Source organism: Leguminivora glycinivorella, chromosome 20 (assembly GCF_023078275.1).
Source record: "Leguminivora glycinivorella isolate SPB_JAAS2020 chromosome 20, LegGlyc_1.1, whole genome shotgun sequence".
In the NCBI taxonomy this organism is placed as follows: Eukaryota; Metazoa; Arthropoda; class Insecta; order Lepidoptera; family Tortricidae; genus Leguminivora; species Leguminivora glycinivorella.
The window spans coordinates 10,133,715-10,152,048 of NC_062990.1; the positions used below are offsets into that span (position 1 = coordinate 10,133,715).

At 38.2% G+C, this 18,334-nt stretch overlaps 1 protein-coding gene across 4 annotated transcripts in view; it reads right to left on the reverse strand.

The window, feature by feature from the left end:
* LOC125237179 (deubiquitinase DESI2) overlaps window positions 1–18,334 on the reverse strand; it is a 33,509-nt gene that overhangs the window by 11,839 nt on the left and 3,336 nt on the right. The window contains exon 1 of one of the 4 annotated variants that reach the window (XM_048144168.1): window positions 10,449–10,538. The exons of the other annotated variants lie outside the window; for them this stretch is intronic. Coding sequence (XP_048000125.1) covers window positions 10,449–10,496 — 48 coding nt within the window. The 5' untranslated portion in view covers window positions 10,497–10,538. Of the gene's footprint in view, window positions 1–10,448; window positions 10,539–18,334 lie in introns of those variants that run through there. 4 annotated transcript variants of the gene reach the window in all.

Sequence of the window (18,334 nt, forward strand, 5' to 3'; positions counted from 1 at the left end):
GCGTTTTTCAAGATTTTTTACAAGTTCAAAGGTTCATGACAATATTTATATACATTTTCCATTTTTTTAACAACCGGTTTGGCTTAGTGGGTAGTGATCCTACCTATGAAGTCGATAATCCTAGGTAGGAATTTTATTTCTGTGATGATTACAGATATTTGACAAAAATAAGGAATTACGAATAGCTACATAATACAATAATAATTTTCATTTCATCAAAGTTGTATTTTACGCCGAGTGTGGAATTGAAAAACGAGCAAGTGAAAGGATTCTATAGTTGAACCACGAGCGAAGCGAGTGGTTCGAGAATAGAATCCTGAACTTGCGAGTTTTTTAACACACAAGAAGTAAAATACATTTACACCCGAGTGTAACACAAAACTTTTCCCCTCACTATAGCGAGGAAAGTACAACGCAAAAAACGCGTTTATCACTGCTTCCAGCAGTTCCACAGGTGGTAAATCATCGTCATCACTAGATTCACTCACTTTTATCAATTTTAAAGCAAAAAAAAATTACTATATTCAAGGTTAAATTACTTTATCCACTAGTGGATAAAAAGCGTTTTACCCGCTGGTATTAAAGGACAAAACACGTGTTTCCGAGCTAGTGAGAGGAAAAAATAATAAGTAAAGATCATGTATTACTTACTAGTACTAGAATTAGGGCCACTTGCAGCAACGAAAATGGAGTGTTAAACCCACCACTTTATATGGAATTTGACAGATGACAGCCCACTAACCCTGAGTTAAGTGGTTGGTGCAAGTGGGCCTTTGACGTATGTAGTCCAGTTAGTCTGATACGTTGACTGCTGGCATCCAGTAGCCAATTAAGATAAAGTTTGACCTTAGGGTCAACTATGGCCAATTGGTTGCATCAAGTAGCCGAGTGGTAGAAAGTGGAACTGATAGCATGTAGCTATTTTGGTAATTTGAAAAGATTCTGCAAAATGATTTTTTTAAGGAAAAATATTTTTTCTACACTGAAAAAAATAGGGATTGGAGAGTATCAAATGACATTTCGCAGTTTTCGCACAGTATACATACATACATATAATCACGCCTGTATCCCATAAAGGGGTAGGCAGAGCACATGAACTACTAAGTTTCAGTGCCACTCTTGGCAAAAAGAGTTTGAAATAAATCCAAATTGTGACATTGCAGTGACAGGTTGCCAGCCTCTCGCCTACGCCACAATTAAACCCATATCCCACAGTCAACTTCTACGACACCCACGGGAAGAAAGGGGGTGGTGAACTTCTTAACCCGTCACCACACGGGACCGGGGGTGCGGGGGTTTCGCACAGTATGTGTTTCGATAAGCTCATTGGTACAACCCAGGGGTTTGAACCCGCGACCTCCGACCTGTTGAAAGTCGCACGCTAGGCCACCACCAGCTCTTCCTTATAAATGTATTATGGATTTATAAACCGTGTCAAAATTCAAAATCAAAAACTCAGTAATTCAGTAAGTAACTCAGTAAAATTCAGTAAGTAGGCCACAGGGGCACTTTTTACATGTCAACATTACCATACATAATATGAACTAAAGTGAAAATCCATACTAATATTATAAATGGGAAAGTGTGTGTGTATGTTTGTTTGTCCGTCTTTCACGGCAAAACGGAGCGATGGATTGACGTGATTTTTTAAGTGGAGATAGTTGTAGGGATGGAGAGTGACATGGGCTACTTTTTGTCTCTTTCTAACCCCCCACTTCTCGAAAGGTCGAATTAACGCGAACAAAGCCGCGGGGGGCAAAAGCTAGTCTACTATAATAATCAATAAGAGATGTAAATGTCAAAGTCCATCTAAAAAGTAAACATGATGCGAGAAAAAAACTGATACAAATAAAAAATAACTAAAATAACTTTAGAGCCGTAAAATACTCTAGATGTCACAACTAAAGATATTATACTTAGTCTATTTTTTTTTCTTAAAGATGTAATGGTCTCCAAGAGCAAGAAAGAAAATAAACAAACAAGGAACTGTCTATAACGAAGTGTCTGTAAAATGCTTGACATTGCAAAATACCACTCAACCTTGTTTCCCTTGCAAAACGCTATAATATCGTTTCATGAGTACTTATACACATTAAGGGTCATTATGTCATTACGCGTCAATAACTACTTATTTATGTAAGTAGCATTGGTTACTATGGATAAGTATTTCTGAACGGATTACAGAAGGTTCAGAGTACGGTCAACCAATTGGAACCAAGTCAAAATGAATCTGATTTATAACGTCACTATGACATAGTTCTACAGTACGTAGACCAATCTTTTACGCTCCATTTTTCCTTCGTATTTTAACGGAAACGTTATAATTTGTCCTGTTAGTTCAGACAATGTCAGTACTACTTGTACTATCGGCTGCAAAACTGCATTCATTGATAAATTCACCATGGACTTTTGCAGCTGATAGTACCTCTCTACTAACTGACCATTTGTGCGTTTCCATAAAAATACGAAGGAAAAACATTTCAAAGTGACATCTGTAGCGTCTCTGTCCGTCTGTCTGCATTTCCACTGAGATGAATTATTTTATTTTGAATAAACACTTTTATGACCAAATAATTTTTAAATGACATGGCATTAAAACATTATATTGATGATAAAAGGCCTCATCTAGCAAACAATACCAGAATAATATAAATAATTAATAAATATCGCTAATTAGTCACGGTTTAAAAAGTTTGCTTTACATTACAACATTTACAACCATACAAAATACTACTACCTACACTTTTTACCTTCAATAATTAATCCTAACGGCCCAGCCACGACATTGGTCTAAGCGCGACAGCGGTGAGCGGCAGCCATACGTGCGAATGAAAAGTCCCATCGCTGTGTCTCGCTCCAATGTATGGCCGCCGCTCACCGCTGTCGCGCTTAGACCAATGTCGTGGCTGAGCCGTAATTTATGCCACGCGTGCGCGTGTCTAATATTTCGTGAATGAAATTATTCAATGTTTTCACACAAAGTTACAAACTAATTCCATAAACTACTGAATAACATTAACCAAAACATTCAAAACAATATAATTTCGTCCTTACAACCCTCGTATTTAGTAACTAGCTTTTGCCCGCAGCTTTGCTCGCGATAAATTCGAAAATTGCGGAATGCTCCATTGGTACAAACTTCCACCCCTCATTTTAGGGAAGTAGGGTTTATATTTTATAATTTAATTGCACAATTATATGATTTTCAAGAATCTAATTTGACATTAAATCCTGTACCGTTATTCAAAACCTTACATTATAATGAGAGCAGCGCTCGTTTTTCGTGCCGGAGGCGGTCATCCCTATGACTGTTACCCTTAAAACGTCTACTTTTTATAGTCTGGCAACACCAGGCAGCTGATTTCAAGTCTTTATAAAAGCAGTTTGAAATCTGGATACCTCATTGGCGTCTTATTTTTCGCTAGGAGCGGTCGTCCCTGGTAAGTGAATTTAGACGACACTACCTGTATACCCTTTATATATTTTTTTAAAACCTCTCAATAGCCCTTTTTATAAAACATTCCGAATATCTTGATAAAATGGAGGAGCGCGATCCTGATAATCTACCCTCAAGTAAACGGAAAGTTTTACATGAAACTTCGGGAAATACAAAGCGTGTTCGTTACGATGAGGTTCTAAATAACTTGTCATTACAAGTCGCAAATATACAAAATTTTTTGTCAAACAAATTTCCAGTCCCCGAACAGAACCCGCCGTCCCCAAGTGAAAATATAGAAATATCCGCGGACGATGCCATTGATTTGAATGAGAGTGGGGATTTATTCTCCGATGAGGCATCCAATGTATTGCCTGACGGGGACGGTCAGGTATTAAATAATAAAAAAGAACCGGCGGTCCCCGAGCAACCTTTTTCAATGACCTTAGAAACCGTTACTAAAGATCCGCCCGTGCCAAAATCAGCCTCAAACCATTTGGCATCCTTAAAACAGTTTCAAAGATTTGAATCGTCAGATTGGGCTGAGATTCGCTATTCCGAAGTTCAAAAGAATTATGTGTCTACCCCCGGTTTTATAGAATTAGAGACAAACGAAGAAATAAAACCCTATGATCATTTTAACAACCTTAGCCACACAGAAAGAGGTTTCGCAGCTATCTCCTCAGGATTGTTAAAGCAATGCGACGCGATGGAACAAGGAATTCGCACTTTTATGTCGTGGATAGCTGTAACTGAGGTGGTAGATGTCGGAACGATTCAAAATAAGATTAACGAAATTTTCTTGGAAGGAGATTACAAGAAAATCTCGTCAGACTTATTACAAATGGCTTGCGGCCATCGTGCCGATTTAGTACAGCAAAGGAGAGACAGTATTTTACGATCGGTCAAAGATAAATTTACAAAAGAAACCCTTCGCAAAATACCGCCTACCTGCGATAGTCTCTTTCATGTTGACACATTCTCATCTACGTTAGAAAAGAAAGGAGGCATAAGTAAAGTATTTTGGCCTCTTAAAAATGAAACTCGCCTCAATAGGAAAGCCGCGCAGGCTGATTCTACTCCAAATTCAAAGCAAAAATACCTGTTACCCGCGCAGGGTAATCAACCAAGTTTCCAAACTGCCACACCACCGGCTATGAATAATTACTATTATCCACAAACAGCAACCGCGCAGGTTCCTTATTATCCATACCCTCAATTCTCGCAAGTACCAGCTGCGCAAGTTGGTTATGGTATGTACGATCAATCCTTGCAAAGAATGCCCGCGCAGGGTAACCGAAATTTTCGCACCCGGTCCTCTAGAGGTAGGTCAGGACCTTCTAGTAACCAAGCGTCTAGAACATCTTACAATGACTCACGAAAAGAGTCTCGAGGAAAGAAGAAATTCTGACTCGATGTTTCAGGCAGGTCAGATATCCCAATTTGCAAACGTATGGGAATCCTACGGAGCAAGTCCAATGCTATTAAAAATAATACAGGGATATCGCATTCCTTTTTGTTCAAAGCCGATACTTCATTTGCCATGCCTACCCAACCACCCTCAACTTACATTGCCGTCAGACGAAATGGATCTGGCAATCAATCAGTTAATAGATATGAAAGTCATAGAACCAGTGCAAATAAGCCCCAGTTTTGTTTCTCGAATTTTTTTGGTCAAAAAACCAGACGGCACTCACCGTCCAGTATTCAACCTGAAAAGCTTAAACCAATTTGTATACGTAGGCAAATTCAAGCTGATAAACATACAAAGAATCCCGAGCTTTGTTCAGGCGTCAGATTGGATGGCCAAAATCGATTTGTCAAATGCTTACTTCCACCTTCCAATAGCACATGCCCACAGGTGCTTTCTAAGGCTAATATACAAGGGCACTTTGTGGCAAATGACCTGCCTTCCGTTTGGCCTCTCATCGGCCCCCAAAGTATTTGCCATGCTCAGCAATTGGATAGCCCAGATATTACGCGAACAAAACGTCAGAGTCATCGTCTACTTAGACGATTATCTTTTAGTGTCCCAAAACAGGGAGCAACTAGAATCTCAAGTGACCATGGCCTTAAACCTATTAAAATCTCTCGGTTGGCACATAAACATGGCAAAATCGGTCCTGGTACCCCAAAGAAGCTTACAATTCTTGGGTGTGATGTGGAACCCCCTCACAAATCTAAAATGGTTACCATCAGACAAATGCCTTGCTCTCCGAAAGAAAATAGAGTATTTATTAACAATAAAGACGGCAAACCTAAAACAAATGCAAAGTCTAGTAGGGACATTGAACTTCGCAAGCTTCTGCGTCAAGAACGGACGATTGAATCACCGAGCCCTGCAACGGTTTTGTCAACATCTCCTAAAAACCGATCATCGCAGCGAAGTCCCGATACCGTCCGAAGCCCAAAAAGAGCTCCTTTGGTGGCTACAAAATCACATGAATGCGTCCGTCATTCACCAATACCCGGTAACACATCATCTGACAACAGACGCATCCGGTCAAGGTTGGGGCGCCCAGCTAAACAATCAGTCGATACAAGGATTTTGGTCTCCCCAGGAAATGTCTCTGCATTCCAATGTAAAAGAGATGCTTGCCATATACAAAGTTCTCGCAATGCAGACGAATGTTTCCCATACGACAGTGGCAATACAGTCAGACAATCGAACGGTATTGGCATATCTCAAGAACCAAGGAGGAACAAAATCTCGACAACTTTCGGATCTAACAGCCAAGCTTTACAAAATATTAATAGCGCGAGACATATTTCTAACATTACATCATCTGCCAGGCCTCTACAATGTAGAAGCAGATCACCTATCGCGTCAAAAGAAAATACCAGAGTGGCATTTACTCCCGCACTTCACTCAGATGTTTTTCAGCAGGTTTGGAACCCCTGTGATCGACCTCTTTGCCTCTCACCAAGCTCATGTTGTCCCACGTTACGTCAGCCTCAATGTGAAAGACCAGAATGCAGAATTTCACGATGCTCTAAGTCAAACGTGGACCTACTCACTGGCATGGGTGTTCCCACCCCCATTCTTGATTCCACGGGTGTTGAATCATCTCAATCAAGCAATAGGTCATTACCTCATAGTTGTTCAAAAATGGGAAAAAGCTTTTTGGCGTCCGGACCTCAAACAACGGGCGATAGCGCCTCCGTTCACCATTCGGCGTCTAGACCAAGTTCTGATCGACACATCGACAGGTTTTCCCCCATCCAAGGTACAAAACATGACGATGGAGATCTGGAAATGTGGGGGTGGGATCAGGCATTAAAAAATTGGACCCCAGAACAAAAGAAGTTCCTGAAATCTAGCTGGCGCGATTCTACCATTAAAACCTATAAACCAGCTTGGCGACGCTGGTGCGAGTGGGCACAACAGAACAGTGTTAACTTCAAAAACCCAACAAGTGCAGATCTGGCTAGATTTTTGACAGATATTTTTATGAACAATAATTTCTCCTTCAGTACTATAGCTCTTCACAAATCCGTCGTTTCAACCTTATGCGATCCAGACAAAACCAAGAATCTAAGTTCTCATCCACTAGTTCGTCATGTCATGAAGTCGGTCGCAATAAGAAAACCAAAACGACGCAATGAGAAGCCACCAATTTGGGACATAGATGTGTTATCAAATTGGTTCAATAATGTCACACCAGAAAACAGCCTTTACGAGTGCTCAAGAAGAACAGCTTGCCTTCTCCTTCTATGTTCTGGACGAAGAGTTCATGATTTGACTCTACTTTCTACAGAAAAAGATAAATGTATTATAGAAGATGATTCAATTATTTTTTGGCCCGATTACGGCTCTAAAACTGATGGGCCCGACTACAGGCAGCAAGGATGGTGTCTACTTAAAAATAAAGATTCTCAAGCTTTAGATCCGGTGTATTGGATAAAGCTATTGTTAGAATTATCGCTTGAGAGAAGAAAAGAAAGTATAAAAAACTTATTCATTAGCATATGTGGGACACCTAAACCAGCTTCTAAAACGATGATTGCAAATTGGATTAAGTCTATACTTATAGCAGCAGGAATTAATGCTACACCAGGAAGCATAAGATCAGCAGTTGCATCGAAAAACTGGATTGAAAATTGTCCTCTCGATGAGATCCTGCAGAGAGGAAATTGGCGATCCCACAACACTTTCATGAACCACTATAAAAGAGTAGTTAAGGAAAGTGATTTCAGTACATCAAGTGCAGTAACTAGATTGTTTAAAGTGATAAATTAAAATAAGGTTCAGTGACTAGATTAACTATAAATAAGTGACTAGATTGTTTAATCGGATAAGATTATCATGTAATTATTTTCTGATTTGGAAATATAAATAAATAAACAATGTGTGATTAATCATTTATTTTATTTATTAACACCTAGTACCTCCTGATCCTAACTATAATAAAGTACTCCTTTTAGTGTCTAATTACAGCATAAAGTCCACTAGGCATCATTGTCATTACCATAAAAGTGTCTAGTTTAGTGACAAATAAATATGTTTTAATATTTCACAACAGGTACATTCAATTTCATTCCTGAAGTCACATTGGCTTCTTATCACACCAGGCGATAACAAACAGGTCTCATTATAATGTAAGGTTTTGAATAACGGTACAGGATTTAATGACAGCGTTTTACCTACCAATAAAACGCTTATTAAATACTTACCTTATTCAAAACCTTACATACAAGCTCTGCCTGGTTTTACTTAAAAATTAATAGCTTATGAGACACAATGAGGTATCCAGATTTCAAACTGCTTTTATAAAGACTTGAAATCAGCTGCCTGGTGTTGCCAGACTATAAAAAGTAGACGTTTTAAGGGTAACAGTCATAGGGATGACCGCCTCCGGCACGAAAAACGAGCGCTGCTCTCATTATAATGTAAGGTTTTGAATAAGGTAAGTATTTAATAAGCGTTTTATTGGTAGGTAAAACGCTGTCATTATCTCCCTATAATGTACCTATCTAATGTTATTATTAAGTGAATAATTGATGATTATTGTAGTTACTATTCTCCTTTATTGATTTCCTTATTATTATTTATGTTGGTCTTGTTTATTATGTATGTTAAATTAAGTAAGCAGAAAATGTTAAAATGACGTGTAACTCCTGTTATCAATAAATGATTGATTGATTGATTGATTGATAGGAGTTAGAAATAGACAATAACCTAGCCACAAAAATAATATAATTTTGAAAAAAAAACCGACATAGCCGACCAATTTTGCATGAAACATGGCTAATAACACTCCCGACTAATTCAGCTTTCAAACAAAAAAGAACTAAATCTAAATGGGTTCATCCGTTCGAGAGCTACGATGCCACACAGACACACGCACAAACAGACAGACACGTCAAACTTATAACACCCCGTCGTTTTTGCGTCGCGGGTTAAAAAGTAGCCTATGCCACTCTCCATCCCTTCAACTGAGTCCGCTTAAAAATCACGTCGCACCGTTTTGCCGTGAAAGACGGACAAACAAACAGACCCGCACACAAGTTTCCCATTTATAATATTAAGTATGGATTATCCTTGACTGAAACCTTAACATGTCACGGAGTGTTTCAAGGTAAATGTGACATTGAAAATTTCTAATAGCTTACGTTATGTCCTTGATTTAAAGTAATTATGGAAGACAAAGACTTAGATTAGAAGTGATAAAAAATTGCCTTCTTGGGAAATCGATACTTGGAATCTAATCGTTTAGTAAAATGTTAACAAAGACATAACTCCGTACAGACAGATAATGTCTAAGAAATAAACGTACAATGAGATGCTACATTGCATGGAGAAATTATGAATGAAGTCATTGATAAATTACCATGCACTTTTGCAGCTCACTGTACCTCGGATAGATGATAGATGGCGTTTTGCCGTTTTGCCGTAAAAGACGGACAAACAAACAGACCCGCACACAAGTTTCCCATTTATAATATTAAGTATGGATTATCCTTGACTGAAACCTTAACATGTCACGGAGTGTTTCAAGGTAAATGTGACATTGAAAATTTCTAATAGCTTACGTTATGTCCTTGATTTAAAGTAATTATGGAAGACAAAGACTTAGAAGTGATAAAAAATGTCTTCTTGGGAAATCGATACTTGGAATCTTATCGTTTTAACACAAAGACATACAGACAGACTCTGTACAGACAGATAATGTATTGATAAATTCGCCATGCACTTTTTCAGCTCACTGTACCTCGGAACCATCCAGAATGTACGGTCGCCTAGATGGCGCTACAACTTTGGTTATTTATTTTTTTATTAATTTTTGGTCAAATGGCGCTATCATTCATATTTGATCATTTTAACACATATGAAGTGTAGTATGGGCTAAATTGTCAAAAACTGAGGTTCAAAAGTTTTAATCCTGGGTCAACAGACGGCAGTCTATGCACTGTGACTACAGATTTTATTTAGACAGTCATAATAACTATAATAAATAGAGCCTGTTCGTAAAGAGAAGAGTCGTAAAATTTGACGGCCGACCGGCCAGACCTGGCATAGCGGATAGTGACCCTGCATGCTAAGCCGCGGTCCCAGATTCGAATCCCGGTAAGGGCATTTATATGTGTGATGAGCACAGATATTTGTTCCTGAGTCATGGATGTTTTACATACATACATATATCCCATAAAGGGGTAGGCAGAACACATGAAACTACTAAAGCTTCAGTGCCACTCTTGGCAAATAAGGGGTTGAAAGAAAACGAAACTGTGACATTGCAGTGACAGGCATGGATGTTTTCTATGTATATAAGTATTTGTATATTATGTATATCGTTGTCTGAGTACCCACAACACAAGCCTTCTTGAGCCGTGGGACTCCGTCAATCTGTGTAAGAATGTCCTATAATATTATTTATTTTATTTAAATGTATGGGGTCCGATACATTCCACGACTCTTCTCTTTCCTAACAGACTACATTATTTCCTTAGAGAGTATTCATCCTTTACCAGGTTATATCGTCATTATAAATAGATAGATAATCGTACACACCGTTTTAACTTTCCTAGGCGGCACTGTAATATCAATCTTCTTTTTCATTTTCCACACACACACACTTCACTCTGTCCGACACATCCTAACTACACTGCAACGCTACACAGACTACATTACATTCCATTGTACGGAGATCTCCGGCTATTACGGTTATTTCGTAAGAGTTGACGTGTTTCAGATCCTCTCTGATCTAAAGGTAATCTTAACACGTTAGACACCGAGAACTCGCCTGGTGAGCACTCGTGAACTCTGCTCTGAGACTACCCGCAGGGCGGGTTCTAGTCATATAAACGGGCGGTCATAAAGGACCGATTTCTGACATAGTGAGCCATCTTTTAACCCCCGACGCAAAAACGACGGGGTATTATAAGTTTGACGTGTCTGTCTGTCTATGTGTGGTATCGTAGCTCCCGAACGGATGAACCGATTTAGATTTAGCTTTTTTTTGTTTGAAAGCTGAGTTAGTCAGGAGTGTTCTTAGCTATGTTTCATGAAAATCGGTCCACTATGTCGCGGTCGGAGTTTTTTTTCAAAATTTTAATTTTGTGGTTAGATTAGGTTAGTGTTAGGGTTTGCAAAAACCGGTTAACTTAAAAAACCGGTTAATAACCGAGACTTTTCCTTCACAACCGGTTAACCGGTTATTAACCGGTTTTGAGGATTTTTAGTAAATGGCCGTACTACGCAATAATTACCATTACCTTTAAGAATTCTGATGTTGATGATATCGTAGCAGGTATTACTTGCACGATGAACATCATTTTTATCCAGTTTTTGGAAATTTTGTAAAATGAGGAAATTGCAAAAGAGGCTTGTGTGGTTTGAATGTGACGTCAGTTTTGCGTTTTCTAGGCATGTGGCGAAGGTCTACAGCTCCCAGAGCCCCTAGTAATAAAAACAATTGATGTAAGAAAACCAAGATCTCCATTTTACCTTTCTTTTAAAAAATATAGTTTGAAATATACGGTAGACTCCGGTTACAACGACGCTCAAGGGACAGCTGATATTACATCGTACTAACCGGATGTCGTACAAAACGAATTTCATTTCTTTTAATTAAAATAATATCTACATCTCTATTACTAAAACATTTCAATCAATAGGTTTATTTACAGGGTATTATTATCATAGTATTAATACCTTATTTTATTGTGACTAGTTTAGTTAGAAAAAGTCATTTTTAGTTTGCGTGCTTGCTCATCATTTGTAAGTAAAGCTAGTTTATACGCAATCGAAAAATATAAATTGGGTTCTATTTAGCATAAGCTTAGACTCGAGGCGAACAAATTGTAAATTTTTAAAAGCAATACTCCAAAAAGTTACATGGCCACAATGTAATCTTGCTACTTGTTGTAGGCAAGACAGGGGGCCGTGCTCGGGTGGAAGTAGCTTTGTTTCCTCAATTTACTAGTAAAACTATAAACGTTGTCGCTCGTCGTTGCAACCAGACGGATTCTGTGTAAAATGTGTCGTAAAAAGCGGCTGGTCGTTAAGATCGGAGTCGTAATAAACGGATGTGCTTTCATACTATCACATACGAAAACCAAATAAATACCTGTGCTTATGTCGTTGTAAGAGGTTGGACGTTAGGTCTATGCGGAGTCGTCGTAATAAACTAACCGGACTCAGTAGAGTCCGGTTAGACTATAGAGTACTATTGTATAAAATGTATAATTGAGTAGACTCGGGACTAATTTTTAAAATAAAATCATTACAGATAATAATGTTGTCAATGAAAAGTAATTAATAAATCTTTATTAATACAAAACATTAAATAATTACGTATTTTTGAACCTTTTTATGGCAAATTTTGCAAATTTTGAGAAATAAATACAGTTTCGGTTATTAACCGGTTAGAGACTATAAAAACCGGTTTTTAACAGAGGCCAAAAAGTCTCGGTTAACCGGTTTTTCGGTTAACCGGTTAACCGGTTTGCACACCCTAGTTAGTGTCCTTTAGTGATGGCGTCAAACGTTAAAGCCTCCGCCACACATAAAGCGTTTTGATAGCGTAGCGTTAGCGGAGCGCAATGATAGCGGTGCGCCGGACGAACGCTGGCGTTCCGCTCGCAATCCGAGCGCATTCCGCTCGCTATCTGCGCTCGTCAGTTCCCGCCGGCGTCCGCTGGGCGCAACGCCAGCGTTCGTCCGGCGCACCGCTATCAATGCGCTCCGCTGACGCTCCACTAACGCTCTGCCTACGCTCTCAAAACGCGCATGTGTGGCCGAGCTTTAACAGACGTCTAACAAGTCCTTGATAATTAATATTTTTTGCATTAGCGTATCTTTTAATAATTAAATTCACACCTCCGACAGGACTCGAACCAATCAAATCCAGCAATGAAACTCGCATGCGAGTTCTTGCTACGAGTATAATAATATTGACCCTAAGGTCCGTAAGGATACTTGGCAAAACTTACCAGATTTTTTTTACTTTCAACACTTTTCTGTTACAAACTTGTTTAGTTATCAATATAAGCCCATTGTATCGGTGTCAAATTTTAGGGTCCAGGGTTCCTCTGATTGTCAGATATTAACAAAGTAACTATGTATAAGAAAATAACAAAGCTCATACAAAACTGGTCGTAGTTATCACGCATTTTTTAATCCTTAGTAATTAGTAAGGCGGCGGAATTGAAAAAAGTCGTCTAGTTTTGAAGTTGATGTGACTGGAGAGTATACTGCTGACAAGTGGTATCGTTGTGATCGGTAGACTTTACTGAATACGAAATAATAACTTGTCGCATTCTCAGACTGTGGGGGGGTTAGCTATGACGTCACAAAGATCGCGGTCCCGGGTTTCAATTTTTTGCCAATTTGTCTAGAACCCCTTATCCAATTTTGAAAAATGAGGTGTCGATTGAAAGCGTATAACATGCTGATTAAGATTTATTATATGTGAAAAGTATAGTTTTGTTAGTTATTTTTTAATTAATAATAATGCAAAAAATACTTTTTTTTTACTCTCTTTTTTGATTTTTGTGACTCAAAAAGGCAATGAAAACGGCCACTTAGCTAAAAAATATATTATATAAATCATTTAACTACATTATTAAGCTATCTGTTGCTTTTTAAATTTCTACGATCGGATAATAAATAAGCAAACTACAACCACATACCTGTAGGCGGGGAGTACCGCTTGACACGCGTTCCCATACATTCGGCGTCTACCAAATTACACCTCGCGCAAAATTCGTTTCAAGCAGATATACCTCTAATCTTATTCATCGTAACCTATCAATATTGGTATCATTTGAAAGTACAATTAAAGTACTTTAAGAAACAATGTCAATCATTTTCTTAAAATCAATAATCGCCAGTCTGCGGTGGTTACAAAGGAAAAAGTGGGTATGCAATTTGACTGGTTTCCTAGGTTTGATACCCTAGACGAGTTTAAAAGGGGAGGTAAAGGTGACATATGGGTTGTTCTCTGGCCTAAAAGCTATACAGAGGGTCAGGGGAGAAAAAAACTAGGGTTTAAGTTTAGTTTTAAGTTATTTTTTCCTTTATTTGTTGATTTTATTGTGTTTAATTTTTTTGTAATTTTATCAAGGATACACGTTGGTTTCTTTTGCTAAAAGTTGCCTTTTTTATGAGAAATGTTATGAATTTTATGGCTTTTTCCGATAAAGACTAAAATTAACTTTCAAATAAGGCCACATAGTCATACTTTTACTTATATAATATTAAGGGTATGACTATGTATCAGTAGGCCACATAGTCATACTTTTACTTATATAATATTAAGGGTATGACTATGTATCAGTATGACTATGTGGCCTTATTTGAAAGTTAATTTTAGTCTCTATCGGAAAATGCCATGAAATTCATAACATTTCTCATAAAAAAGGGAATTTTCAGCAAAAGAAACCAACGTGTATCCTTGATAAAATTACAAAAAAATTAAACACAATAAAATCAACAAATAAAAGAAAAATAACTTAAAACTAAACGTAAACCCTAGTTTTTTTCTCCCCTGACCCTCTGTATAGCTTTTAGGCCAGAGAACAACCCATATGTCACCTTTACCTCCCCTTTTAAACTCGTCTAGGGTATCAAACCTAGGAAACCAGTCAAATTGCATACCCACTTTTTTCCTTTGTAACCACCGCAGACTGGCGATTATTGATTTTAAGAAAATGATTGACATTGTTTCTTAAAGTACTTTAATTGTACTTTCAAATGATACCAATATTGATAGGTTACGATGAATAAGATTAGAGGTATATCTGCTTGAAACGAATTTTGCGCGAGGTGTAATTTGGTAGACGCCGAATGTATGGGAACGCGTGTCAAGCGGTACTCCCCGCCTACAGGTATGTGGTTGTAGTTTGCTTATTTATTATCCGATCGTAGAAATTTAAAAAGCAACAGATAGCTTAGTAATGTAGTTAAATGATTTATATAATATATTTTTTAGCTAAGTGGCCGTTTTCATTGCCTTTTTGAGTCACAAAAATCAAAAAAGAGAGTAAAAAAAAAAGTATTTTTTGCATTATTATTAATTAAAAAATAACTAACAAAACTATACTTTTCACATATAATAAATCTTAATCAGCATGTTATACGCTTTCAATCGACACCTCATTTTTCAAAATTGGATAAGGGGTTCTAGACAAATTGGCAAAAAATTGAAACCCGGGACCGCGATCTTTGTGACGTCATAGTTAACCCCCCCACAGTCTGAGAATGCGACAAGTCATTATTTCGTACTCAGTAAAGTCTACCGATCACAACAATACCACTTGTCAGCAGTATACTCTCCAGTCACATCAATTTTTTCCGAGACCCTCTCGCCGCTCTACTAAATCTGGTAAGGCGTTTTTATCAGGCAGTTAATGACTTGTGTGCAAAGCTGTTTGCCGGAGATAGTAGGATTACGCGAGTGACGATTGAAGGCTCGAGCGAGGGCATTATGAATATTGATGTCAAAATTCAAAAAAGTAAATAAATAAATTTTCCATCACTATGCGACTGCAGTACCGAAGACCAGACCATAAAGCACATCATACAGAGGTACCCACTTCGCGCATACACCGGTAGCCCTGATGAGTGATGACCTACTGGACTTGACGCCCAATGCTGTGCAGTGGTTGTTAAACTTGGATGTAGCCTTATATTTTTTAACCCCCGACGCAAAAACGACGGGGTGTTATAAGTTTAACGTGTCTGTCTGTCTGTGTGTGTGTCTGTCTGTGGCATCGTAGCTCCCGAACGGATGAACCGATTTAGATTTAGTTTCTTTTTTGTCTGAAAGCTGAGTTAATCGGGAGTGTTCTTAGCCATGTTTCATGAAAATCGGTCTACTATGTCGCGGTCGGGGGTTTTTTCAAAATTTTAATTTTGTGGTTAGGTTATTTTGTATCTAGAAGACACGAACAAACTTAGTCCGTATGTTGAACGATAATGTAGTACCTTTAGAAAACTTCACAAATAGACAGACATGATAATTAGAGTAATTAGACATGTTAGCTTTCTAGGTATTGTACTTTCAAGGAGTTTTGAATACTTAATGTAACTTTAACGACCCGATAACAGTCCTCAGAATACTCAAATATTAACATCAATTTAATATTTTAAGAAGTTTTAATATCGATGTAGGGAGCCTTAGAGTTGGTCAAAGGCACCTAGCCTTCAAAGATATCATCATCAGAAATTTAAGAGCTGGGCTCTTGTCGGTGAAGCAATCTCCAGCTATATCTTTCCTGGGCTTTTTCTTTGACAGCCTGATACGACACGACATTCACTTTCTCTTTCACTTGGTCCATGTATGCCCTCCTTGGCTTTCCTCTCTTTCTTCTTCCTTCTACTTTCCCTTCTATGATGATCTTGATGAATTCGTCGTGTCGTAACAGGTGTCCCAACATATTTCCTCTTCTGCATTCAACAGTTCTTAAAATACACCTCTTTTCTTTCACTCTGTTTAAGAATTCTTCGTTTGTGACTTTCTCTGTCCAACTTATTTTCTCCATCCGCCGCCAGCACCACATTTCAAAAGCTTCAAGGCGTTTTCTGTCTTGTTGCAGCATCGTCCACGTTTCGCTGCCGTATAACGCTATGCTCCAGATGTACAATTTTATTAACTTTTTCTTGATTGTTGTGGGTATTTATTCTGGCTTTAAACAGGTACTTTTTTCATTAAATGCTTTCTTTGCCATGGCTATTCGTGCAGTGATGTCTTGAGTACATCTGGAGTTATTGATGATTACGCTACCCAGATATTTAAACTTACGAACTTGTTCTACGGTGTTATTGTTAATTACTATTGATATATGATTTAAACGTGGCTTTTTTGATGTGACTAATATCTAGACAAATTTCGACGGGTACCTCGGTGGTCGGGGTAGTGTAGCGGTCGAACACGTCAGATGCGATAGCTGGAGACCCGGGTTCGATTCCCGGCTTCGCCACCAATGGGCTTGATCGCTTTTTCTTTAGTGTATGGTATCTAAGTTATTAGGTGAGAAAAGTCGGTAACTTCAGCTAAATATATTTGTCCGTCAAAAAATAGGTACTTCATAGTTGTGTACAAAGATCTTATGTTTTTACACGACTGCCCCAAAAAAAGAGTGTATTGTTTTCAGCGTTCATGTTTGTATGTATTTGCATTTTTTTTAACTACAGTCACCGGTAATAACATCGCACACAAAAAAACGCTGCAAAAATATCTGATACAATCTTCTCTCTGAGCCATAAAAGTGTGCCAGAAAGTTACACAGTCTTTTCAGCATTTACATCAGCCTTGGAATCGTGTGTTTTGTACTATTAGTACATGTACTACACAAGCCTAGTAGATAGGTATGCCTCGGCCGAGCAACCAGCCTCGGTCATGTCCAGTCATCTACATTGGTAATTTTGGCCATACTGGCCATAGCGAAAAAAATTGCCTCGTGATGATGCGATGGGCCTTTTTTAGGGTTCCGTAGTCAACTAGGAACCCTTATAGTTTCGCCATGTCTGTCTGTCCGTCCGTCCGTCCGTCCGTCCGTCCGTCCGTCCGTCCGTCCGTCCGTCCGTCCGCGGATAATCTTAGTAACCGTTAGCACTAGAAAGCTGAAATTTGGTACCAATATGTATATCAATCACGCCAACAAAGTGCAAAAATAAAAAATGGAAAAAAATGTTTTATTAGGGTACCCCCCCTACATGAAAAGTGGGGGCTGATATTTTTTTTATTCCAACCCCAACGTGTGATATATTGTTGGATAGGTATTTAAAAATGAATAAGGGTTTGCTAAGATCGTTTTTTGATAATATTAATATTTTCGGAAATAATCGCTCCTAAAGGAAAAAAAAGTGCGTCCCCCCCCTCTAACTTTTGAACCATATGTTTAAAAAATATGGAAAAAATCACGAAAGTAGAACTATATAAAGACTTTCTAGGAAAATTGTTTTGAACTTGATAGGTCCAGTAGTTTTTGAGAAAAATACGGAAAACTACGGAACCCTACACTGAGCGTGGCCCGACACGCTCTTGGCCGGTTTTTTTTAAGTTGTCTACCCTACTTTTTTTTGTAACATGGGTATTTTGACTATTACTCAGAATCGCGAGGTGTTTCGATCCTGATGGGAAAAAATGTCCCAAGATTTCAATACATTTTTTCGAACCTTCCATTCCGTTACCGCCATACAAAATATATGAAAAACTATAAGGGTTCCTGGTTGACTATGGAACCCTAAAAATGGTAACGGAATGGGAAAAAAAACTTGGGACACTTTTTTTTCTCCTATTAGAATTGAAAGAGCTCGCGATTCTGAGAGGAAATCACATAAAATTTTCCAAATCCAAAAAAGTGGGGTGGACAACTTTGAAAAAAATTGGCCCAAATAATAAACACTAATACCTACGTCACAATCGTGTTTTATCTTGACATGCCTAATAA